The 26980-nt window shown below is 38.7% G+C and overlaps 1 protein-coding gene across 1 annotated transcript in view; it reads left to right on the forward strand.

The window, feature by feature from the left end:
• The window catches only part of TMEM132B (transmembrane protein 132B), a 412137-nt gene that overhangs the window by 87878 nt on the left and 297279 nt on the right, over nucleotides 1-26980 (forward strand). The window contains exon 3 of the mRNA XM_018561747.1: nucleotides 12512-12658. Within this exon, the coding sequence (XP_018417249.1) occupies nucleotides 12512-12658 (147 nt within the window). The remainder of the gene's footprint in view (nucleotides 1-12511; nucleotides 12659-26980) is intronic.

The following is a 26980-nucleotide window of genomic DNA, read 5'->3' on the forward strand; positions in this document are numbered from 1 at the left end:
TTAAAGGAGAACTATGAGGTGAGTGCTTTTCACTCACCTCATAGTTCTAGCCGACCTGTGACAATGAGACTGTCACAGGTCGGCTCAGTAGATCGGGAGGTGAGCGAACACATACCGGGTTCGCTCGCCTCTCGATCCTGTCACGGCTCTCTGCCGTGACAGGGGGAGGGGCTGGATTCCCCTCTCCCCGCTCCGATCCGCCATCGCTGACTGGCGGAACGGACGGGGTAGGGGGCGGGTACAGCTGGCTCTGCCTCTAGATAGGCAGAGCCAGCTGTCACGCAGCTGGGCGGATCCCGTCATCTACGCCGGGATCCGCTCCGGCTGCGGCGTCTCAGTATACCGCGAGCTGTAGCTCGCGGTATACTGAGCTTAGGGTAACGGGAGGACGCTAGTTTGTGTCCTCCTGTTACCCTAAGGAGAACTATGGGGAAAAACACTGACCCCCATAGTTCTCCTTTAAGTGCTAAGAAGGAGGCTCTGCCTGTCACCCAGTTAGTCCCAATGATGTAATAAGTTGTACATGTAGGTATCCAATCACATGAGCAGGACATGATATTTCTATGGACACATAGGAAGGGGGGGGGATTTATCAAAACGGGAGCAGCCAAAATCTGGAGAAGTTGCCTATGTCAACCAATCAGCTTCTCTCTTCAGTTAAGCTTTGAAAATGGAAGGTGGATGCTGATTGGTTGCCAAGCACATCTGCTCCAGATTTTGTCTGCTCCAATATTGATAACTTCCCATCACAGTGTATGCACTTAGTGGCCATTGTTACAAGGAAGTGAGGTTGCAAATTGCAATAGAAATATAGCAAGGATGTATCTAATATTCAAGTGATAATAAAGTCAAAAGGTTTTGTAAGCTATTTCTAATGCTGATTAAAGAACAACTCTGAGCAGAATAAAAATTAGCCCTTGCAGTGTGGGACTTAAATGTATTGCTCATTTTGGTGTAGATTCTAAAATAAAAAAATATATACCTGCCTGATATGTAAAGAAAGAGAACCAGGGAAAAGGAAGGGAAGGTTCTGGCACAAATTAATCAATGATTTAGATAACTGAATTGGAATGTGGGTCCCCTGCGAAATAGTTATACAGGCATTCCTCACTTAACGACCGAGTTCCGTTCCTACGACCAGGTCGTTAAACGAATTGGTCGTTAAGTGAGGAACTCTATACAGTACTGTACTGCATATACATGTCGAAAAAAAGGGGGAAAAACTAGTTTAAAACAGATTCATGACAAAAGTAATAAACCATTAGGAGGTATCATAAAAGACTGGAAGGATTTCTCACGGAAAGATTATCAAGCTTTGAGAGACCTGGAGGATCTTTGGGCTGAAGGACACATTTCTGACGATGAGGAAGACACGGGAGTCTCCACACCCTTAAAATCTCCACAGTTTAGACCTAAATCGACCACATTCCCACCTTTGTCACAAAATATAAATATATGGAACTTTGTTAATCGAGTTACCGAAGATATCACTAAAAAGGTATCACAAAAGATCACTAGAGATAATTTGACGCTTGAACAAAGAAACGCCCTAAAAACTCTACAACAAAACAAGGAAATCATTGTAAAATGTGCTGACAAAGGTGGAAATGTGGTGATTATGACCTGTGTGAATTATACTAAGATGGTGATGAGGATTTTGAATAATCGGCAATGGTATCAACCCATTAAGGGTGTTTTCCTAACAAGCCACCAGCAACTATTTGTTTAGTCTAATTGATGAGGCAGTCGAGAAAAAGATCATAGATAAGAATACAGGGGGTTTCCTCAAAATACAACATCCTAGAACCCCAGTATTGTATGCCCTTCCGAAAGTTCAGAAGAATACCACGGACCCTCCAGGTCGCCCTATAATTTCCAGCTGTGGAGCTCTGACAGAGAATGCCAGTATTTATGTGGACAGCTTTTTACGTCCACATGTAGAATCCCTCACATCATATGTTAGAGATACTCCTCACCTTATATCCCAAATTAAAGACCTTGAGGTTCCAGCTGAAACTTTACTAGTAGGCTTAGACGTTGAGGCCTTGTATTCCTCTATACCCCATTCAAAGGGGATCAAAGCTATAGAAAAAGTTCTGGCCTCTCTAGGCACATCTGAATTTGATCGTAATACCTTTATAGTCCAATTATTACAATTTATTTTGACCCATAACACTTTTTCGTTTGATGGCAACCTCTACCTCCAGGTACAGGGAACGGCGATGGGAACACGATGTGCTCCCTCTTATGCCAACCTGTACCTGGGGGTATGGGAAGAAAACATCTGGTCCAGAGACGACTTATCCATGTACCTGTGCCACGTTTTGTCGTGGCACAGGTACATAGATGATATCTTGATTCTCTGGACCGGAGGGAAAACGCTCCTGGAAGATTTTGTTGAAGTACTCAACTTCAACGATTACAATCTCAAATTCACCATGAGTGTGGATAAATCGGAGTTACCATTTCTAGATATCTCTATCTGCAGGAGTAAAACCAACAAACTCTACACTAAACTATATAGAAAACAGACCGCTGTGAACTCCATTTTGGAGGCTAGCAGCGCACACCCACAAACTTTAAAGAGTAGTATTCCATACGGGCAATACTTAAGAATAAGGCGGAACTGCAGTTTAGATAAAGATTTTGAATTGGAAGCAAAGAATCTGAGATATAGGTTACAACAGAGGGGCTACTCGGACAAGATTTTACAAAGGACATATAACAAAACAAAGGCAAATTATAGATCAACGTGGATCCATAAGAATAAAACTGAAAGAAATATGAAACAAAATGATCCCTTAAGATTAATAATTACATATAACAGTCAACACAAGACAATTAGAGATATACTGACCGAACACTGGCACTGTCTCACGAGGGATTCTAGGATTTCCAAATTCATTCAGACTAAACCGATGATTACCTATAAGAAATGTCCCTCTTTAAAGGATAAACTGGTCTCGAGTGAATTCATAACAAATAAAAGACAGTTATGCTGCAAGTACCCCGGCACATATCAATGTCAGAAATGCAAATTCTGTGCATTTATCCAAACAGGATCTGAGACTATTACCCCAAATGGACAAAGAATAAAATGCAAGCATTTCGCTAACTGCGAAACCAAAGGAGTTATATACCTCCTGAGGTGTTCTTGTGATATGTTCTACATAGGCAAAACCAAGAGAATGTTGAAGAATAGGGTCTCAGACCACATCTCGGACATTGGGGCACATGATCTGAGATCCCCCATTGCCCGACATGTGGTCCATACTCATGGGGGTAGAACCCAGGGCATAAAGTTCTTTGCTATTGATAGGGTGCACATTCCCAGCAGAGGTGGAGATTGGGACAAACTCCTACTCCAAAGGGAATGTAAATGGATTCATTTCACCAGATCCCATGAAAAACCAGGAATAAATGACTCCATCAATTTTGGCTGTTTTCTGTAGTCTAAACCCCGCTCTCTCTCCTTGTCTCTTGCCTCTGGGATCCCACCCCAGCATGCTAGCTTAGTGTCTTCTTTCATTTATTCATTATTTATTTAATATACTACATAATAATATAAGACATATATAGAGAAAAAAAATAAGTTGCCTCTCATTTAGGTGTTACAGTCTTTTGTTATGATTTGGGTACTGTGGGGGTTCGGCATTTGGTTGCACTTTATTTACCTGAGAAATGTTTTCTCTATTAATGCCAGTTTCTGATTCAATGAACTGGATTAAATCCAAGTATCTTCTGAGTATTTGAATTTTCTGTGCTTCTCACAGAATCAGTAATTTGAATCTTTTGTGCAGCATAAATGTCCACCGGCTACCCACGTTAAATACTTCAAGAATTAAAAGTGTTACAAATGTATCCTATAGATAAGATTCGTATGTTTACGCATATAGCCATACTACATAAAAAACTTTCTTCAACATGTTTACAAATATAATCTATTTTATTGCAAGCAAGTGGTCTTGAAATCATGAATGGTACGTTATGTATATATGTTTATGATATATCTATGTATAATCTCCCTCAATTTTGGGACACTTTATATTTCTGCAAAGTGAGTTATCTAATGGAGATGGAATACAAATTGAACGGATGGAGTCTCAGGTGCTACCAATGACTCCATCCACTAATCTACATATATAAGAGATCACGGAACCCAAACCAAATAACGCCTTTCTGAGGAAGCCCCGATGTGGGAGGGGCGAAACGCGTCATTGGGCGTCTAGCTGGTTTTGTCTTATGACTGCTCCACTTTGAGACATGTCCAGTTTTGAAAGTCTTAAGGATATCCTTTAAAGACTCCCGGGAAAATCGGTTTGGATACCATAAATCTCCACGACTAGCCTTTCTGGCTACTAAGGCCGAACTAACAATTACATCTTACAGAGAAAAGCACATCCAAACGGATATCAGCCCAGCTGAGGATACGGGAAATTAGACACCGGATGAACCAAACACAGCTATTCAGTCAAGGCTATGAGTTACATCAACCCTTTCATCTAGCCGAGGCATCATCTACACCTCCTGGTAGCTGTGTGTCACCTGTTTGAAACAAAGTGTCTTCGGATCGTGAGTTATATTCATTTTTTCACACTCAGCCTGATTACTATTTCAAGGATTCCATTGTCCTCCCGGGCTGCCGCTTGGACTATATCTTCTCTCTGTGTTACCACATTGCCATAATCGGTTCCCTCTTTTTCGATCGAGGGCGATTCTCACATTCATTCAGGAAATATTCCATACATCTGAACATTTGTCAGCTTCAGAACTTACTCTCCAAACCTGAATATACTAGTTTTTCCCTCTTTTTTTCGACATGTCTTTTTATGGATGAAGTTTTATACATATACCCACTTTATATATCAACAAGTGGATGCAGTCATTTGATTATGTACATGTTTTGTCTGTTGTAGTATCTTATAGGATAGTCATTTTTAGCTTTTTCTAAATCGAATAAATATATATTGCATTTAAAATTTACTATCAGTGTTATCCATATTATTGTGTGTAAGAATGGTGGGATCCCCCAATAGGGGAATCATTCTTGTTTATATACCTTCCTGATACTCGGTCCAGCCTGGCTGCAAGACCGGTCCCCGCTTCTCAAGCCTCTTCTATCAGCTGAAAAAACTTGATAACTTAAAAAACACTCAGATGAATTTCACTATTCATAGAATATACAGGGATAAGGGAGATGTTAGCAACATTTGTACACTTTCAGCCATACATACACACATATGGGTTGCACTGGATGGACCTGTGTTAACTTTACTGACTATGTAACAATGGATGTTGCCCCTTGATGTGTAAAACTTTTAGCTTCCTCCAGAATCAGCTGATCCCCCTGAGCACTGACCCTGATATCCTGTTTTAGAGTGACTCCTTTCCCTTGCAGGGTCCTATGGAGCCACCAAACACTAACCAACACAAACACAATCAAACACAAACAGGCAGTGCTAATAAGCTCTGTGTGTCTCCACAAAAACACAGGCACATAGTTACATAGTTACATAGTTAGTTAGGTTGAAAAAAGACACAAGTCCATCGTGTTCAACCAAAGCAAGCTACTTCCCTGTTTCTTGCTTCCCCTTCATCCCTCCTCTGAAAACTGTAATAGTAAATAAAAGTAATTCACCGGCACACACCTGAAGGGTTTTTAAAGTATTGATCTGTTTATTCAATACCCAATGTCACATACTGTCATACGGTCATATAGCACCGTATGACAGTATGTGACATTGGGTATTGAATAAACAGATCAATGCTTTAATAAACCCTTCAAGTGTGTGCCGGTGAATTACTTTTATTTACTATTAGTGTTTTGCACGGCGCCATCCGTGTGGTCACCTGGGCACCACATATACCTTGTGGTTTTGAGACCGTGGTAGTGCGAATGGGATTTGGACTTTCCTCTGAAAACTGTTCTCTAAACTATGAAATGGACTGTGCTCTCTCTTGTGATCTTGTACTAAACAGAAAGTTCAGGGAAGCCGAGCTGAGAGTGTTGGAGCCAGTGACTGTAAAGTGTTTAGGCAAAAACTAAGAAAAAACATTGCCGGGCATTGTATAGTTGTGCGATCTAAATAAACTGCTTTGCTTTTAAATGCAGTGAAAACACTTATACATTTTTGCTTGCATTTATTTTCTTGGCATATTCAGTAAAGTTGTATACATTTATAATGTTGTAGTTGCTAAAAATATGGTTTCTGCTATCACCTGTGCCTGCACAGCGCTAACCTCTCATGCCAACTTAGAAGAAAGAAATGTGTTCTGTGATAGGAACCATTACTTAGTACACAATGCAAATTGAAGAGCGAGTACATCTACAAATAGAAGTGCTTGTGTGTTGGGTTTGTTTAAAAATATGTTTTCCTAGATCCGTGACAGCATCTAGAAACACTGCCTCTTCAGATTTCTGTCACAAACAGGCAGTGCTTTTCATTTCATGGCAGCTTAATTTTTGCATTGGGAACTGACGAGAATCTTCTCTGATTATGGAGCTGCATTCTAAATATATTTAGTAATGTGAATTTTTGTGCTATTTGGCTTTTAATCTTAAAAAAATAACAAAAAACACTCTTTAGACAAAAGGTGTCTTAATGACCAAAGTGTCTAAACATCATATTTAGAAGTGTCCTTCGTAGGTGTTGTCTTGCCAGAAAACTGATATATATGCCACCACATGATAAAACAATGTCCAACTGTGTTAAATTATAGAAAAAATATGCTTTTACTATAGTGCTTTAGGAAAACACTGCTGGAGTCAAATAGCTGGACCAGCGAAACAAGTAATTATCTGCAGGCAATTCTGAAGGATGCTCTTCCTGGTCTCTTCCCCTGGAAGCTTCACCAACGCTGCACTTTATATGCTGTGTCTGTCATAGGGAGGTAATGCCATGGGTAAAGGTCACTGCAGTGAAACTCTCAGCTTGGTAAGAAAGTGGCACTACTTTGTTAAGAGAAATCTTGGGTGACTGGAGTAAGATAAGAAAAGTCTGCTCATTTAAATGCATTATGGAAATGTGAGCTGTCAACACAGGCATGCCTATAAATATGCTAAATAGTCTCAGCGGTCTCCTGCCAAGGCATGAAGGTGGCAAGGGAAAAATGTGGAAGTACATGGAAAACAAACAGGAATAGAGCTAACAAACCTGGTATAGCCTGTGCTTATTTTTTTTGTTTTATAAATCATATTAATGGTGAAAATAGATGCAGCATAAAACTTTCATAATCTTGGTTATTCTAAGCATAGTTTATTTTATGGTGGGCGCATCACTCATCAAAAGGGCATGCAGGAACATACATTACTTTGAAAATCCTATGTGCCTGAGTCTGCACTGTAGTTTTGCTCCATAGTAAACATTTTTTTAAAAATGAGCACACATTTTATGTGAATTTTGTAAAGTCTACACGAAAGTACATTTGATGTGAATTTTATATTTATAGAGGCTGGCTATTGCCCTAGTTCTATGAGGGCATTTAATACATAGATTTGTAGATTGTCCCTAAGTATTTTAGAACATGCTTTTAACACCCTTGTTGAATCATAACTGTACTTTCAGCTTTTATCCTTTATGCTAATTTGTCCCTGCTGTGTGCTGTAAAATATCAATTGCATGCGGTAACTGTTTTGCTGATCACAAGTTTCACAAGTTTCACAAGTTTCAGACACAAGACCTCCAACCTGAAGCAGTCTGCTTACATATTCTCTTCTTGCAGTAGTTGCTACCTGCAGCAACTTAAGACCTTGAGGGCAGGAGATACAGCCTAAAAAAAACTTGCAAAAAAGTTCTAGACGGTATCTCCTAAATCCAGCTCCTCTTGCCCTGTTACAGATCTCCTGTTACATATGCCAGCAGTCCCTGTATTTACTATTTAATTTATACAGTATGTAAACTAAAGGTGTGACCTTTTATCTTCCTATGACATTGGTTATAACATTATCAGTTAACCATACACGTTATAAATATATATATATTCCTGTTTGGCTAACTAAAATCAGCCAAACTAACCTTTCTCCCCTAGTATTCTTCTGCAGTTTTGTCATTATTATTTCTATTTTTTATTCATTTTTAAACATGTTTTAGGGGGTTATTCACTATTGAGCCGAAGGATACTGCCAAAGGGCTAGTCACAATAGCCCGTACAGCACCCGAAGGCGGCCGACTGGCTCAGACGAGCCGAAGGCATATGCTTCAGCTCGACTGAGTGGAAGTGACAGCCGAAGCGGAGCAAACGGCCTGCCGAAGGCCCCGCAAATGACATTTGTGTAGAGCCAGCCGTGATCTCACGGCTCGCTGCACACAGTTGTAATAACAGATCAGCGTCCCCAAATGATGTGATCTGTCATTAAAACAATAATATCATGGCTGGCTCCGCCCAGTCATTATTCATTGGCTGGGACCTGCTAGAAGACTCTAGCAGGTGCCGGCCAATAGGAAACAATTGGTCGGCACTAACTGCCGCTGCTAGCTCCGTACATTTTTCTTTCTTTTGCAGGCGTTTAAAAAAAATTACTTTTCATTTTCTCTTTTTTTTTTATTTTCTTTAAACTATTTTAATTTCTTTTAATTTGCATACATTTTAAAACAATGTTTCCCACTTTTTTAAATTTATTTCACCTATTTTCTATTCTGCTCGGTACCTCGTAGGCACCCAGCAGAATAGCCGAGCCGAATGCAGTGTAATATGAGAATAGGGGCGAACGGAAGCGAGTGAGCTGCCGGAGCTTCGGCTCAGCGGATCCAGATGTTGGATCGGCTGGGTCCCACTCCTTCTGTATTTCGGCTCAGCTGACCGAAGACAGCCAAAGGCAGCCGATGTATGGCTGATTTTACCCTGAAATCAGCCGTACTGAGCAGAAGTAATTAGCTGAGCAACGTCCGGCTCACTTCACTTCGCCTGGGTTATTCACTCGGCTGCCTTTGGCAGTTTTCTTTAATTTTGTTGTTTTTTCAGTGTTGCATAAAAAATTGTGCAAAATATTCATTGGCAAATAACTTTGTTATGCTTTGTACCAGAAAAGTAATTTTAGTTTCATTGTAAGAGGACACATTATACAAAAAATTTATACTTTTTATCTACAGTAACACTACTTATTTTAAAACTGATGGGTCAAAAACTTTTTCTTGCATTTTGGTACCACATTTGTCGATCTATATCAAATATCTTTTGCAAGACAGTACTGCCAAAAGAAACCATTGTTTGTCCTGAAAAAACAAGGTATGTATTACTTTGTTAAAAAAAACAGGTGGACAAGAGTAGAAGTGTGCAATTATCCAAATAATTCTTCATCTTCCTGTTGTGATGGCCAGAAAGAGCTGCTATAGGAAGAGAAGTCAGCAATATGTATATAATAAAGTTGATGCCAAGTTAGTATTTATAAGTGTGTGTAAAAATGTTTTTATACAGAATATACTCAATATTGCAAACTCCCTGAAAGGACACAAGCGACTTTCTTTTCCCCTGGTTTTTTAATTTGCTGTAGAGTGTCATCAGGTACTTGTGGCTACAGCTACTCAACAGTCAAGTACTCTTAGGAATTTTCTTGTGTTTGCTGTATTACTTTAACTACCTGTATCATATATTTTGTATGAATCAACTGATTTTTGTTCTATGCACTTTGTATCTTTTATGTATATATACCTTTTTCTACTATAATACAATCTATGTAAAGAGATTGGGTGTGCTGGCTTACTCTATTCGAATTTTGGATTGTCAATATCAAACTACACCACTGGTATGTTCATTTTTCACTGCACTACCATGCCGACCCCTGAATTTGATCACCTCCCCATTGTCTCCACACCCAGTCTCAGGCTAATTGATCATTCACAGGTGTGATCATTTACTGGTTGCTAGGAGTGACTTAAGGGGCAGCACAGGGCTTCCAAAGCAACATGGGAGTTTAAAGTTTACTTTAAGGTAAATCTTTTTTTTTTTTTTTTAACCTAAGCAGCCAAATGCTATAACCAGGGGCTAAGTTTGAAAAAAAAATGCTCAACAATGTAATGAGTACTTTTGCAGCAAGATACATTTTACAAAGATCTCTCCTCTTATCTCTTACTAGGACCCCTTAATTCTTTAGCTCAGAGAGCAGTAGGAGAACAGTTACCTTTGTATACCTTATGCATGTACCCAGCAGACTCCATGCAGTGCTTGTTGTGGTAACATACGTAAGCGCAAGAAAGCATAATTCAATTAATTGACTGATTAGAGCTGTAGTGGCTGACCAGCTGATTACATTCTATCTTGATAGATCAGAAGGTAACTGAAGCCAGAAAAAAAGGGTGACAGGCTAAATAACTGGATGGTCCTTCCTTTACTTGACAGTATGTTGCGTTTTAGTGAATGTTGGGTAATTTTCCTAATACAGTCTATAAGATTATTTGAATGATAACCTGAATTATGTTCATATATCTCTGCTTTAACAGAAAAGACTATGAATAGAAAGTTGGAAAAACCTTTCGACACATCGGATTCCTTGCAAGACCAGGACTGTTATCCTGGGGTTCGAAAATATATTTGCACACTTTCCATACACTGTGAAAGTGTTGCACAGTAAAGCCAGAAACTAAAAATCTGAATGTGGATGTCTTTAGACCTAACATATTCAAGCCCTTAAATTGAACTCACCCCAGTGGGGAATTCAATACTAGCAGGCTAACCTCCTTGATTACTGTTAAAGCCCATTTCAATTCTGATTATAAATTCCAGAAATAACCGGGTGCAAGGAAACACACTTTGCTAAATGTCTTACTTCTTTTTGTTAACATTTTACCTCCAATGGCAGAATAATTGCTTAATTCCAAGGCTTCAGGCTGAAGAGAGTACCACAGCTATCTGTACATGAGCAGCAGTCTCTTTGCAGATTGCTCTAGCTGTGACTCAGCAGGGGCTTATGCTAGTTGGAGATGAAAACATTAACACCTTATAGTTATCTTTGAAATTTACCATAAAACTTCAGTTGGACTTTATGTGGAAACGTACATTAATGCATGCGCCCAAATGATCAGCGAACGGAGAGACGATAAACAAGTGATTGTTTTTAAAATGCTGAAATAAGTTTTTGAAGTACCTTTAAGGGAACCTGCCAAGATAGCTGTTACCTATAATAGTAGGGCCTTTCATCCATTGCGGAGGGTTGTTGTTGCCTGACTCCCAGGAGTGGTGCAGGGCTTAAACATGTACCACTTTCAATGATTGGGCAATGGCATCCTTCAGCACTGGATGGGATGCTGTAACAACTAAGATTTATTCTTATATGTTTCCTTTAATAAGTCTGTGTGATTTGTTGTGCATACTGTACATCATCAGTCAGCTGTATTCTTAGTTTTTATTTTAAACATCTATATTCAGTATTTTTAAAACTGATTAGTACAATAGTGCAACTGCATCAATGTACTGAGAAAATGTTTTAAAAAAAGAATCAGTTTGCATAAAATAAAAAGTTTACTGACACACTTTCCTATCTGAGAACAAATCTCTGCATATTTGTGGCACAGGAAATAAAACTATTATTACAATATGCTTCACCGAGGCATTAAAAACTGTATTTTCATTTTGTATTCTTCTTTGGATCATGATGTATGGTTTTTATGAGTTCTCGCATATCTTTAATAATATTCCTTTTTCTGTATATAAATAAATGCTATGTGTGGGTGTGTGTAATATGTTTTACTCCATAACTTTCTGCCAGAGTTTTCAACGTCTAAGCCTGTACAGAGCCTGTTTTCGAGATGTCTAGCAAGCAATAGGTTGCTTTTCTATTCACCATCCACATCATAACTTATTTTTCTCCATCATGCATTTTCCTAACTACAGTGTGCTGCTCATTGTATTTTGTTTTGCACCCTTCGAACCTACTGTAGGTCTGACCCCTTTCCAGCACCATATCTTTCCCTTTCAGTGGTTCTTTATGCAATTGACCTTTCAGAAGGACAACTGGTATGTAAATAAATATCTGTGCCAACCAACTAAAGTCCGGAGACCAAAAAATGTAAAGCAGAAATGGCATCCTTGGTTATGATAGTGTACCTATAACACCCTTCTCAAGCAGTTTATTCCACTTACATTCTGCCTCACAAAACAAAGCAGAACAAAGACTCATCAACAACTATAGGATTTAAGGAATATGTCTTTTATTCAGCAGGTGCTGAGCTGACACAAATATCTCATTAAAGGAAAAACTATGAGCTCCATGGGATACCATAGTTAGTTGTACAAGCAAAATGCATAATCTCTTTTAACTTTTTGTTCCAAGCTATTCATTTTTGCTGCAAAGAATCCTGCAGATATGTATGCGTGTCAGTCTTTTTCAATTATTCTTTCAGCAGATTTCTTTTGCATGGTTACTAAGCACATCTTGTTGAGAATCAGTCATTAACAATGATCTAGAGAAGGTGTCACACCGCTGAAGTCTTTTTGCATTGTTAGGTCCTTGATGCATTGCTAGCTGTCATCAGAGATGCAACGCTAAATCATTTTCCCTATATTCTTGCTTCTGCAGGGTCAAAGCTGCTCTTGGTGCCAAAGTGATTGCTATAAGAGTGGATGACTCTGAACAGTGGAAGGTTCAAAGACAGATGGAAAATGGAGAAAAACACACAACTGTTACACTAGACTGTGTGCGCCAAACACCTTTCATACAAGTCAGGTAGGTTTTCCAAGGAAAGAAAGCAAAAAAACTTATTTTGGTGCTTTGTCATATGCGCATGGATGCTATATGTCATCTTTCTAAATTTTGGACCAGCATGAAGAGTAGTTCATAGATGTCTGCACATATCATGAAGTATATTAGACCAGTGTTTCTCAATCTTAATTATATTAGGGTTCACTTGCTGCGTTATTGAAAAAGTAAGGCCAACTAAGGCTTCAACAAAGTTGCTTGAAGCTTGCTGAAATCTTTACAAATGCTGTGCAAAACCTTACTGTACACACTGTTCTTATGCAAGCTAAAGCTCATATGTACAAGATCGAATAGGGATCTTTTAGTTAGCAAGTTAGCAGTAAGGATGCAAGCTTGTAGGATGCCTTTAGATCCCTTTGTCAGGCTTTATACATTACTTGGACTCCAAACAGTCTGCATTAATCAATGGTTCAACACAGTGCAATATTCTACTACTGATTTACTGTGAAAAACCAACAACATAATAAAGTAGTATGTTTTATTTTTTGGTGTTAGTGCTGGAATATTTTTCACAGACACTCAGGGTTATTCACTTAAGGGAGAAGAGTTTGGAGAAGGCAGGATAATTAAAAACAATCTAGTTCAAAATAGCTGATGTGGAAAAATTCTCCAATTCGGCTCACTTTCCGGTTCAGCTATGTTCTAGAATATTCACTTCTCCTGCCTTCTACAAACTCTTCGCCCTTTTGTGAATAACCCTGGCTATGTTCATAGAAATGGGACTGAGACAGATAAAATGAGCACAACATTGATGTTTTGGTCCGTAGCAAGAAATCAGAATTTTTGTTTATTTTTTTCCTCAAAATAGAAGGTGAAATCAGTTTTTTTTAAATTACTGGAAACAACTCTTATTATGTCCTCATTTTATAATCACCAGGTTTCACAAGCAAGTACCATTTCATTAAAGCTCAATTGAACTTTCACTTTATATCATTCCAGGAGCATTAGCAAAACCATGTACAAAGTCATCCAGTTTGGTTTTTTTTGCAAAGTGGCCACAGCCTCAGTAGAAAATTCTGCACCCTGCCAATATATTTTGAACAGAAGGACATTTGTTCTCTGTGTGGTTAGATTGGTCTCTCTGCAGAGTTCTTACATATCTCCATGCTAAGTCAGGCCTTTATCTCTGCAATCACTGAAGCTCATGTTCACTTCTGATTGGAAAGTTCTAGTTCTGTCTCAGCAGTGAAGTGTGCTGGACCTCTGAAATAAAACCACTGCTTCCACATAGAAATCATGGATCCCACTCTCCAGTGTGCTGCCAGGGCTCAGACTTTTCTAAATTTAAATTGAAGGCTCAATTGGGCTTTAACTAAACTTTTTTTCTGACTGGAAAATGAAATCTGTACTCTTTTATATATCTGTAGAATGTAAAAGTTCCGTGATGCTATTAGCTTTAATAGCCAACGAAGACTCTTTTGTGCATCTCTCTAATTTTGTTTCCCTTTGTTATTGGGGACCAACATTGTATGGCTTCATGTCTAAGCTCCATCAACTGTCATTACCCTGGTGAATTACAGTGCACTTACTGGCCACTGAGACAGCCTCATTTGACAGTGGAATGGCAATTGTGAGACTTAGCTACGAGGACAGAGAAACATGGCCTATTAACAATGTAAAACGAAATCAGAGAGGGGTACAGAGGATGCTTTTCTGGCTTTAATATAAAACAAGATGTGTATGGTGTGTGCTTGTAGCTAGGACTTTTATTTCAATTGAAATTTCGGTTGAGTATATGTTCACTTGCATAGTGTTAGAGCCGCCGCAGCACTCCACCTGTGCTTTCAGTTTGCTGGCATGTCAACACAAGGCAGCTGTCCCCAATATGTGTACTTGATGCAGTTTGTGTTTCACCTTGACTAACAAAATCTGTTGCATAACGTTTAGCTAACACGTATGCCCACACTTTGCATTTTCACTCTTAATTCATGAATCAGTAATGGCTTGCAGAGTTATTTTGAAATCTGAATCCTTAAAAACCTGATTCTTCTTTCTCGGCCTTTTGCTTTTTAAATAAATAAAATTGATAGGTGTGCTAAAATAGAATATTAGAGTAAAAATAAAAAATAAACGATTTAAATAATATATTACGAGTTTTGGTCTTTATCTGGGCAGACCACTGCTTGTTTCTGGCAAGCAACCTGCAGACTGCCAGTAGTATACAGATTATATTTTAAGTCCTGTTTTTCCAATTACCCTGATCCTGAAATGGGAATTGGTAAGGATCAGAATATTTACTCTTAAGTTGTAGTAAAGGTACAGCCTTGCCTCCCTAGGATAGGAGGGCATGCTCTTATGATATGATATTCTTTTCCTTTTGAAACAATAATGTCAAACTAGTGTCAGGGAGTAAGGCCCTCGTGGAGCTCTCTTACACTTGAGCTTAGAGCTAATAATTGACACTTTGACCAGGTTACTAGAAGAGGGTAAAACTGTGTTTCATGTAATCCTAACAGCACCTTTGTTGTATGACAGTTTTATGAGGGCCTGTAATCGGCACTGAGTTCAGGCAGGAGATTGACAGCAATATTAACTCTTCCCAAAGAGTTTTGGTTGAAAATTGTACTTTAAGTTTACACTATTGAAACAAATCAAGAGTGAAGTTTCAGAGTATTACAAATGTTTATTTGTGAGTGGTTCTCTTTAAATCTGTATTCATTTATTCGGTTGATGTAACTTAATTTCCAACCAACAATAATTACAAAAATACCTACTTAAGTTTTGTCAATAAAATATGCAGTAATAAAATGTTCTGCATTACCTTAATACCAGCCTCTTGTCAGAGTTTACATACTGCTAAATAATGTGCTTTCATTTTGCTGGCATGTCAACACAAGGCAGCTGTCCCCAATATTTGAACTTGATGCGTTTGTGATGCGTTCCAGGCCGTCTTTGGTACAAAAAAATTAAAATGGGCTTTCAGTGCGTTCCATGGCGTTTGCATGCATTTCTGATGCATTTACATGCGTTCCAGAGCATTCCAGAGCAGGTAAAATAGGGCTTGCTGCAGTTTTTTTACATGCTCTGGAACTGAACGCTGCGGTGTGAACTATAGCCCAAAATACCATTGGAATACATTGGACGCAGTCTTTAACTGCTCTGCTCTGCTCCTGGAACGCGCTTGGTGTGAACAAGCCCTTAGTCCTGGGAGAAGTTGGAATTTTACTTTGCTCCAGTGTTCAAACAGAATGGCCAAGGAGTAAAGACAAGGTGTGTGTAAGTGGTGGAGGATGCTTTGAAGGAAACTGAGGTCATGGGCACAGAACATATTAAAGAGTACCTAAACTCTGGAAGCTATGTCCAAAAAGGCAAGCAAGGGGCAAAGGACTAGCCACCAGTATTGCCTGTGGTTTCCCTGCTGCTTTTATTCACCCATTACTGACTTATCATGCCTGTTTTGCACTTTGTTACTGTGTGTAAGTGACCATCTTGGTCATTGCTTCTTCATGTGAGAGCTTCCTCCCTAAATACTGGTGATCTAATGACTAGGCATAAGGTTCAGATTCGCCACCACCATGGGTTAATGGTGAAGGTTTGAGGTTCGCTTTCCTGTTGAACTAGATAACATGCTCCTAACTTCATTAGACTGTTTTATAATATGGATGTATTTTTTTTTCTAAAATGTACTCTTGGCTGTTATTTGTCAGCAGTCTCAACGACATTTCTCAGCTTTTGCAATTTGCATAATTTAATTAATCTGGAAATATTAAAACATGAATCGCACAAAGGGAAGAGCTGAAGTGCTAATTAACTATAGTTGTGCTTTCTCAATATAATTTAACAGATATGTACAAAACTGTGAAATGTCTGCTAATGGAAGTTCTGTTGCTAGTAACGGGTTTAAATCGGTAATTTAGTAAAACATACATATGGGCAGATCCTTGATAATACAGAGCTTTCAATCATTTTTAATCTTTCATTTCAATTTTCTTTTCATCCTTAAGTTTCTTTCATGAGCACAGAAAGTGAATGCATTTATAGTTGAATAGTGCTCTTCATGTAACGGTCTGACAAGAAGATTAAAGGGACACTCCTGTGAACATGAAACGTTTATACAAATAAAAGGTACATAGTCTGCGTGTCCTGTGCTGTTGGTTTTCAGTTTGATATCGCTTGTGCAATCCTATGATCAACAGTAGATACTGTAGGAGCAAAAGGGTTGACATGCCTCAGAGCTACTCAGCACACAATAAATGTATTATATGCCCCTTGTGTGACATGCTCCTTGTGTGACATTTTTGTCCTAATGCAGAAGTTCAATACTTTCTGATTAGGAAAACTCTTAAAAAGGAATTCTCGCTGGTGGTGGATTCTTGCTGCATAACTTCCTTAACTCTAAAGGAACACATTTAAGAGGGTCTGTAGATTCTCTGCTCACTCATATTGTCCAGATGCAGAAAAGTTTGCAAATAAGATTGCTGGCACTGTTAAAGCAATTCCCAAGCAAAACGAGCCTCCCTTGTTGGGTAACCATAATTGTCAGAAATAAATGGCACCAAACTAAAGGTGACTTTCATTGCTTACATTTTGATCGAACAAAAAAAGTGTTGATTGTTATTTGTTTGATTGAATTGTGAACAATTTAAGGCACTTTTGGACTCTTTCACCTTTTGGTTTGGAACCTCTCTATTTGTGAACGTTGAGTAACTTCCTTAACTAACGCATAAAAAGCTGGATTCACATAGGATCCCACTGGGCTCTCTTAGAGCAAAGGCTTCTTCTTTAGGGGTCTCATTACTCATTCTTCCAGTAGTAAACTGACAAAGTGAACAGCAGTGTATCAAGTAAAGTACTACATTTTGGGTAATATTTGGCAGAGGGGTATTTGCATTATTGACTCATCTCATCTACTCACTAATAATCTTTTTAAAAATGTTAAATATATCTTTCACAGTTATGCATATAAACAGGGAGACATGCATCTTGAAGAACTTAAATAAGTATATAAAATCTGCTGGCATACAAGGCATTAAGTGCAATGAGGTATTTGCCACCTTCTGGAGCTTTTTCTTTTATTTACCACTCAGTTTTATTAAGCACTGATAGTATAGCTATCTCTATACTTCCAGTGGAGGAAGGAGGAACGTTATGTAAAACAAATCATTGCCAGATGCCTTCAGCTGAGCCTTAAGGCATTCTCTGAGCTGATTCAGTGGATGGTAGTGACCATGTACAAGTTACACAAAATGTGATTTACAGTTTAGTAAAAAACAATCTAAACTTTGTTTTAGTTGTAGATAATGTAAGGAAGGGTTTTGTGCCGCTCTTTGTGATTTTATTGGGAGAATGGAAGAAATGTCCTACCAATTCTTGTTTTCTGACCAGAACAGGAAGCAAGAAGAATCTCAACAATGAGGACACTTTGTCATTTTAAAGGACTGCCCAACACACCACAGTGGACCAAATATCAGGCATGCAGCATTTTTGGCAGTGCAGTGCACTGCAATGCATGTTAGTGTGTTACAATGTAAGTGTGATGAGAAGGTACGATGGGTGCCATTCAGAATAAACACCACTGCATACCGCCAATGTGTGTTATTGAAGCACAATGGTGTGAATGGGCCTTCAAAACACTTTTTAGTAAGGAAAGTTACAACCTTTAACGGTTTTTATTGCTGGTTGTGCCCTGTTGGTCAACAGGACTGGATTTGAAAAATAACACACACAATTAAATCCCTTCCCCGCACTTTCCAACATTTTAAGGTAAAATCGGTGCACTTTCTGACTTTACTGCAGATGCAATGCTTCGCTGACATCACTAGGAGTTGAAAATGATTTCACTTGTTGCCAATCATTGAATGCGAAATAAAGAATATTTAATAAAATAGATATATTACCAGAAACAGCGACTCATAAAACTGTCCTGAAAAGGAAAAGAATGTAACCAAACAGGTTTAGTATACAGCTTTAAAGTTCACCCCAGGTTCACATTCTCAGATTCAGATCCAACTTTCATCAGCCCTGTAGACATATTCACGTGTATTCCTAACACACTCACTGCTTTAACAAACCTTTCTCACAACATGAATGCCCCTGCCTACACCACAGACCCCCAACAGGATAAGAAAAGTACACATTGAAGGTGCTGCAGAGTATCACAGCTGGTACTTCTCATGAAAGGCATATGAAACAATAACAACATATTGAAATTCAGTATTTACTCAGTTTGTAGATCTGTTGAAGTATTGATCTATTATTAAACTCTAGCCAGACAAAAAATAAATAAAAGTAGTTATGTATTCAATAAAACAACACTACATGTATTTTTTGGTGTAACTAGTGTAAGGGCCAGTGTTTTCCTTCACTTTAGAATTGTTTTCTCCTCATACAAGTCTATGGGAAGGCAGCTTAAAGTGACAATAAACTCAGGAGTTAAATCTTAAAAATGCATTCAAGTACATTAACTATTACCAAAAATGTAACTTATTTGTGTATCACTCAGCTGTAGATCCTCAAATCATCTATGAATTCATGCCGACACTGTCCTTTCTTCTGGAGGGAGGTTACGTTTGTTCCCCATGGCCCCTGTGTGTGTTGTAAAGTAGACAGCTCTCCAAGCTTGCTTCTGTGATGGACTATAATTTCAATAGTGTCAGCATGAAATAATTCAGAGTTGATATGAGGACATGCAGTCCAGTGATACACAAATAAGCTCAATTTTGTTGTTAACAGTTAGGGTGAATGCATTAATGCATTTTTAAGGCGTAACTCCTGAGTTTCAGTGTCTCTTTAAGCAGATCACATTCAGGTCCAATGCACCTGCAATAAATGCTGAATGATCTCAGAAGTGTTTTAAACTGCCTGCTGCATTTGTCTATCAAAGAATGTCAGCCATTTCTAAGTATGTTCATTTGTTTTGATATTCCACAAGGCAGAATCCAGCTTAAATATATTGATATGTTGTATATTGTGCTATATATAGTATAATGTAGTTAAAAGTAGAACTTCAGGCAAATCCAACAATTAAAGCGGAACTCCAGGCAAGTAACACAATACATGAAACTGTTTTATCAGCCAAAAGGGTTGTCTGTGTAACAACTGCTGTGATGCAAGCATCATTGTCTGACAGCACAGTCAGACTCTTGATTCCACTGAAGCAGAGAATTTTGGTCAAAAACATTGGGTAAAAATACACCCCACTCTGACTGGTCATTGAAATTGCATAATTAGGTAATTCTGTTGCTCACTCTGTTCTCACCTACTCTCAGCATTGTCAGCACACCTGACTGGCCCTGTTGCTTCTCCTTCCAACAGTCTGTAGCCAGAGGAACTTCACCTCATTCATTAAGTTAAGAGAAAGTTCCCTTGAAATTGAACAGCCTATTTGCCTTTAGTAACTCAACCTTTTGGGATAATCTGGACCTCCTCAGGTCAAGAATAAAGCCACACAGGTAAAATATGTAGTGATAACTCTTCTGCTGATACACTGAAGTGCAAACAGACGTTTCACTCCTTTTTTGCCTTTGTAATCATTTTCATTGATTAAAAATGGGCCTCCATAAATATCTCATGTGAAATTTTGTAAACCTTTGTGATTGAAACCACATCCATCCTTATTAGCATGCTTATGCAAGCCCAATCACAGCTCTGCATTCCACTCACATATGCTGTGCCAATAAGCACAGATTTATAATTAAGTATCTATAGGCACAGTAATAAGACACATTGTTCTATTTATAGAGGGCATCCAATCACAGCGCATTGAATGATGGCACTTCTAGCATGATCCTGTTCAGCATCTGGTAGGAATTTATCTTCAGCTGCTTTATAAGTAAAACATAAATATGTAGTTATTCTGAATAATTACTCAGCCACCATTATTGATTCACGAGTTGTAGCTGAGCCAGTTAGAAATTTGGTAAAGTGCCCAACAGTATAGGCCTCGTGGTGTGCTTGTTTAAAAATCAGTTAAATCAAAATGTGTTGAAACAAAAGGTAGCATTATACTACTGAAGGGGATAATATGTGAGTACATTCAATCAGGAAATGTTAATTAGACCTATCTCAATTAATCAATTCTCCTTTTTTTATGGGTGAAGAGGAAAAGCTTTTATCTCCTGCATTCCAGTGGTATAAAATGTTCCTTGACAGTATATGTGGTGTGCACAAATGATAATAAAAAAAGAAAACAGGACTTTTTTGTTTCTTCTCTTCTATGTTTCCACATTTTGATCTAATTAATTTTCTTCTTGTTTCTTAAAAAAACATAAAAAATTCATAAAAAAACACAATATGGGAACTCTCAATACCTGTGTGTTTTAACATGATATAAATGCATACAGTTTATCTTAACTATATGGTAAGAGTTGGTCCTTTAACCACTCGAAGACTGGGGGTGTTAAACTTCCTGTCAAGGCCATTTTTCAGTATTCAGCAATGCGGTACTTTGACTGTTATTTATTCAGTCATGCAACGCTGTACTGAAATTTATTTTATATCATTTTTGGGGACACATAGAGCTTTCTTTTGGTGGTATTTAATCACTACTATGTGTTTTATTCTTACCATATAAAGAAAAAAGTACCTGAAATTTTGAAAAAAAAAAGGTATTCCCTATGTTATGAAACATTGCAAATAAATAAATACATTTACGCCAAGATGTGTTACTCAACATTTCTTTGGTCATTTCAGGTAAACAGATACCAAACATGTCAAGCCTTAAAATTGTGCGCGCCTGTGAATTTGCAAAAAAGTACCATACCCAAAATTGCCTGTAGGTGATGCTTTAACCCTTTCGCTGCCACCAATGTAAGGCTTACGGCGGAACACAACGGCTTGCAGCTAGCCATGTAAGTAAGTCTTATGTAGGTAGCTTTAAACTTATATCAGAACGGTTCCCCCGACTGTCCCCTGTAAAATAATAGGCTGACAAGCCAATGATAACTATTAACAAAAAATCTGGCCAATGTTTGTAAACAACTGCGGACACATAGTACTATGTGTCCCCAGTTATGAATGAACAGGAGGTGCTTTACACCACTTCCTGTTCATTCATGCGTTTCTGGATAGGCAAAAGCACTCAGAGGCTTCTCCTCATTCATAACTGGTTTATTGTAAATATTTACTATCACCAGTTTCTGAATGAATGAAAAGCCTCTGTACTGAGTGCTTTCCATTCATACAGAACAGAGGCTGCAAAAAAAAAAGTGTGTCCTCAATTTCTTTTTCTATTTTAAGAAGGAAATACCGGGGGTTTATTTACACCCCTGATATTTCCCCGAAGCCCCCCAACAGTGAACAAAACAAAATAAAAAAATAAATATGACAATAATAAAAAATTTAAAAATACGAATAAATAATAATAAAAAAAACCCCTCCCCACATACACAAACATAACATACTTGTGTACCATATTTTGTTGTACGCCATGCACATGTGCTACGTTGCATTGTTAGAACGTATCGCAGTGCTTGTTTTTTTCTTTTTTTTTACTGTGTGGCAGTGCATGGCAAAGCGTTGTGGCGCTTTGCCATGCGTTGTGATACGCTCTGTTGCTATTAAATGTACGCCTGTATCATTTTATCACAACACGCACACCAACACAGTGCATAAACGATTTTTAACATAACCTGCTTATTTACAGTTTTGTGTTCCTTCATCTTTTTACCGTTTCGCAAAAAGGCGCAATTTAAAATGTACAAATATTTCTTATTTATTAACTCAATACAGTTTTATATTTTATATTTAGCCGGAAGAGTTTTTTGTGCACTGATACTGATTGTAGTGTGCTTTTATCAATTTAATTGTGTATTTTTATCAGTTTAATATTGATTTGATAATCATTTGCGCAGTTATCGCAGGATCTACAACATTAGTAGCACCATCTTTTTATTCTACTGGGCCTGTGCTTTCAGAAAATAAAGGGGGGGTTCTTTTACAAACGCTAGCAACGCAACGATAGGGGATCAAAACAATGGGAAAAATTGCAAAAATGGTGTGGCCAGCTGAGGTTAAAAACGTTCTGGAGGGCTTGGCAGTAAAGGGGTTAAAAGCTTTTACCATTCAAGTGCAGAGACCCGCTGAGCCAGCAATGGCAGTGGAGGGGTGGACACACTTACCCAGCACCATACAAGTGATCGGGCAGCTCTATAGCCACCTAAACAATTGAATTTAACAGCCATCATCAGCTGTAAAAAGTTTTTTTCAGTTTTCTGCACCCGCTCGCACGCAAAGACGTTTAAAAACGCTTACCTGCCCGCAAGTGCGAGCTGTATGAATGTTTAATTACAATAGCCGGATGGCAAGCAGTTAAAAAAACATAAATCTGATTTAACTACACAAGTTGTAGATAAACTTTAATTCAAACCCCTCCCCTTTTCTTGGATTATTATTATTCAGTGCACATTCACAACAGTCCCTGTCCTCAAGGAGCTGACAATCTAATCTTACAGTCTGAGTCCCTATCTCACATGCATACATACTTGGGCCAATTTAGACAGGGGACAAATAACCTACCAGCATGTCTTTGGAGTGTGGGAGGAAACCAGAGTACCCGGAGGAAACCCACACACGCACAGGGAGAACATGCAAACTCCTTCTATTACTTTAATCAGTTCTAATGGTTGATGCATGCTTCTGTGATGGTCAAGATTGAGTACTCAGTCACAGCACACATGGCGATTGCTGTTTACTCTTCATTGGCTGTGTGATTTCACTTCCTGCTGCCCTCCATTTCTAGCCAACATCACTTCCTGTTTAACCAGCCTGTCAGACTAGTTGGGCAAGTACATAAGCATTTGTAGACAACTACTCACTGGAGAAATACAATTAACTATTTAACTATCTAAATGATAGCTAAAAATTTGATTCCATATTTGCTACAAAAAAAATACTAAATTGGCCATAGCAACACATAGAGACCCAGAGCTGTCTGACAACACAGCGATTGACCTAAGTAGGAATAGTATTTGGCAAATAAATTTATATGAAATTTATGTATATCAAATTAGGAAAGTCTCTATATGTTTGCTATGAAAACAAACAGTATTTTGCATCACCAAAGGAATTGCCTTCTAGGTGGAGAGAAGTCAGGGAAGCGTTTAAAGGGGACCCTTCACACATAGCTACAGTCTTGATGTACAATACATTAATATAATGCAACCATAATTCAAGTTTGTTTAGTTTAGTTTTTGAAAATGCTTTGTACATTTCTTGCATTTACTTTTACTAAGTTATTAAACAGAGTTCATGAAGTTGAGAGCCCACTAGAGGTTAAACAGTGTTAGTGCATGGACCAATACTCACTAGTTTTAAAAAATAAGCTGTGACAGGGGCCAGTTCATTAAGGGAATCGTCTAAGCTGAATCTGTGTGGGGACCTTAGTAGTGTGCATTCAGAGCTGTGCTGAATTACCTGTGAGGTAACCTATGTGACTTCCTGGGGCCTGGCAGGTGTACAGGGGATGCAGAGGCATATCTACATATGGCAAGCACTGAAATTGCGCCCCTTTCCAAAATCTGACAACAATATTTTAGATCACTTTACCATAATATCAAATCAAATCTTTAATGAAATAGTCCCCAGAGTCCCCCTTACATCGGAGTCCCCCGAGCCTCCTTAACATCAGAGTCCCTCTTTGCATCAGAGTCCCCAGAGCCCCCCTTTCATCAGAGTTCCCAGAGCCCCTTTACATCAGAGTCCCCAGAGTTCCCCCTTACATCGGAGTCTTTAGAGCCCCCTTTCATCAGAGTACCTAAAGCCCCCTTACATCAGAGTCCCTAGAGCCTCCCTTACATCAGAGTCTCTAGAGCCCCCTTTCATTAGAGTCCCTAGAGTCCCCCCCTTGCATCAGAATACCTAGAGGTCTGATGTAAGGGCGGACTCTGATGTAAGGGGGGAACCCCCTTATATTAGAGTCCCCCTTGCATCAGAGTCCCCATAGTTCCCCCTTACATCAGAGTCTCCAGAGTCCCCTCTTATATCAGCATCCCCAAATAACCCCCTTAACATCTTTACCTCCAAGTCCTAAGCAGTCCAAGCAACTAGTTGGCAGCTGCTGGGGTTGAATTATGACAGCGGAATACCGCTGTCATTATTCAACCTCCACTGCTGCCGGTTAGTTGCTAGAACTGCCACCCGTCCTAGCAACCAACCACCAGCAGCCAGGGAGTTGAATAGTGGCAGCCCACCATCACTATTCAACCCAAGCAGCTGCCGGCTAGTTGCTAGGACTGCTTGAATAATGACAACGGCAGTTCACTGTTTGCTGTCTCCGTGCGTCAGCATTTATTGTCAGTATCTGGTATCATCAAGAAGTTTATTGTCAGTATCTGGTATTGGCTGAATGTTTATTGTTAGTATCTGGTTTCATTGGTATGTTTATTGTCAGTATCTGGTATCGGCTGGATGTTTATGGTCAGTATTTGGTATTGGCGGGATGTTTATTGCCAGTATCTGGTATCGGCTGGAGGTTTATTGTCAGTATCTGCTAGATGTTTATTATCAGTATTACATATCGGCAGAATGTTTATTGTCTGTATCGGGTATTGGCAGGATGCATACTGTCAGTTTTTAGTATCAGCAGGTTGCACGTTATCAGTCTCGTCAATCAGCCATCCATTTTCTCTGACTCTGGTATTAAAAGCAAACAGTTGCGCTCTAGGCCTCCACCATCAAGGAGCGCCATCAGAAGTACCATTCAGTCTGCAGACCTCAACTCAGCATGTGATCAGCAAAGTGGGACTCACTCTTTCTCCTCTGACAACTTTAGCCATCTATTAATGTTTTATTTTAGTTTTGGATACAGTGGAGAAGAATTAGAACTCCTGCCAGATTTTAATGCCATTATAGGTTCAGTTGGAGAGATTTGTTTATTTCCTGCCTGGTAAAAAAAGGTTGTTCCAAGGACAGGTAGTAAGGAGAAATCTCTTTAACAGCAACACAGACAGAAGTACAATTTTCTTTTTAAGTAGGGGAATGCTAGAACCTCAGTTTTATATTGTTATCTGCTTCCCTGTTGCTGATTTTCCCTCACTTCCTGTTTAGTAAAGCATTGTTCCCAGAACAGAACGTGATGGATAATCTCTCTAATAGAGCCCCGGATAGCAGTAACACCTGACAGGGGTCCTAATATTTTCTCATTCAATCCAACATTTTTAAATATATAAAGTTAAGGGCGTCTAGTGTTTTTATTTGCCCAGGACCCTATTAAAGTGGACCTTTACCCATATCTTTAAAATAACAACAAACACACCTTTAGAAATGTTTAGGAATGACAATCTACTAACAAATACTTATAGATAATTGCCGGCTTTGTATTCTGTGCATACCTTATTTCTCTTTTCTTCTCCAGTCTTCTGACAGTGGCCATGTTAGCTAAGGGCAGAATACAAGCTATCCCTTTACTTCATGGAACTCTGGCACATGTGACTAGGAAATATGACCATGCATATCATCTCAGGGGAGGAAAATGCTTTTCCCTGAGATCTTGTGAGATTACAGATTTCCCAGCAATACTCTGCTGATGTAATCTACCCAGGATGCAATTCTTGGGCAAATTATATCATTTTTGCCAGAACTGGACCAGGAAGTAGATTAACTCTATTTGTAAGTAAAGGAAAAACACGTTTATTTAACTAAGATGATTTGAAATCAGCATGCAAAGCTACATGCTGATGTAATTTTTAGTGAAAGGGGTTAAACGTCCACTTTAAGTCTAAATCCTGCGTTTATGCAGAACTGCAAGGTGTAGTGCTATACATATCTGATTTCATCATTTGGTTGTTAAAGATTTAGACGTTTGAACATTTTTTTTCTTGGGTTCCCAGTAGTGATGGTTTAATCTAATTTAAATTGATATTGTGACACATTATACTGCTTGTCTGACGTTAGCAAGTAGATCCTTTCTTATGAACCAGACTTTTGTCTAAAACAATGCAAGTTTCTCCATTTTGAACAAATCAGTATTACATAAGGATCTGAAACCCAGACCCTTTCAAAACAAAGTAAAATGTTGGTGGCTTCAGTGCTATGAAAGGGAAAATGGACTGTACAGTATTTGAAGAGAAAAAGTGGAGTTGAAGAACCAGCATTAAGATCTTTTAGCTGTTGGGACACCATGATTTAAAATGCATTAAAGCCTGACTCCAGGTTACACATGAATGCACATGCTATACATAGTGAGGGGAATTTATCAAAAGTGGGGCAGCTAAAATCTGGAGCAGTTGTGCATGGCAACCAATCAGCTTCTCTCTTTCATTTTCAAACAAATTTTCTTAACTGAACAAACTGAAGAGAGAATCTGATTGGTTCTCATGCACAACTGCTATATATATATATCTATATATATAT

This window comes from Nanorana parkeri, unplaced genomic scaffold (assembly GCF_000935625.1).
Source record: "Nanorana parkeri isolate BGI_ZX_2015 unplaced genomic scaffold, ASM93562v1 scaffold541, whole genome shotgun sequence".
NCBI lineage: Eukaryota > Metazoa > Chordata > Amphibia > Anura > Dicroglossidae > Nanorana > Nanorana parkeri.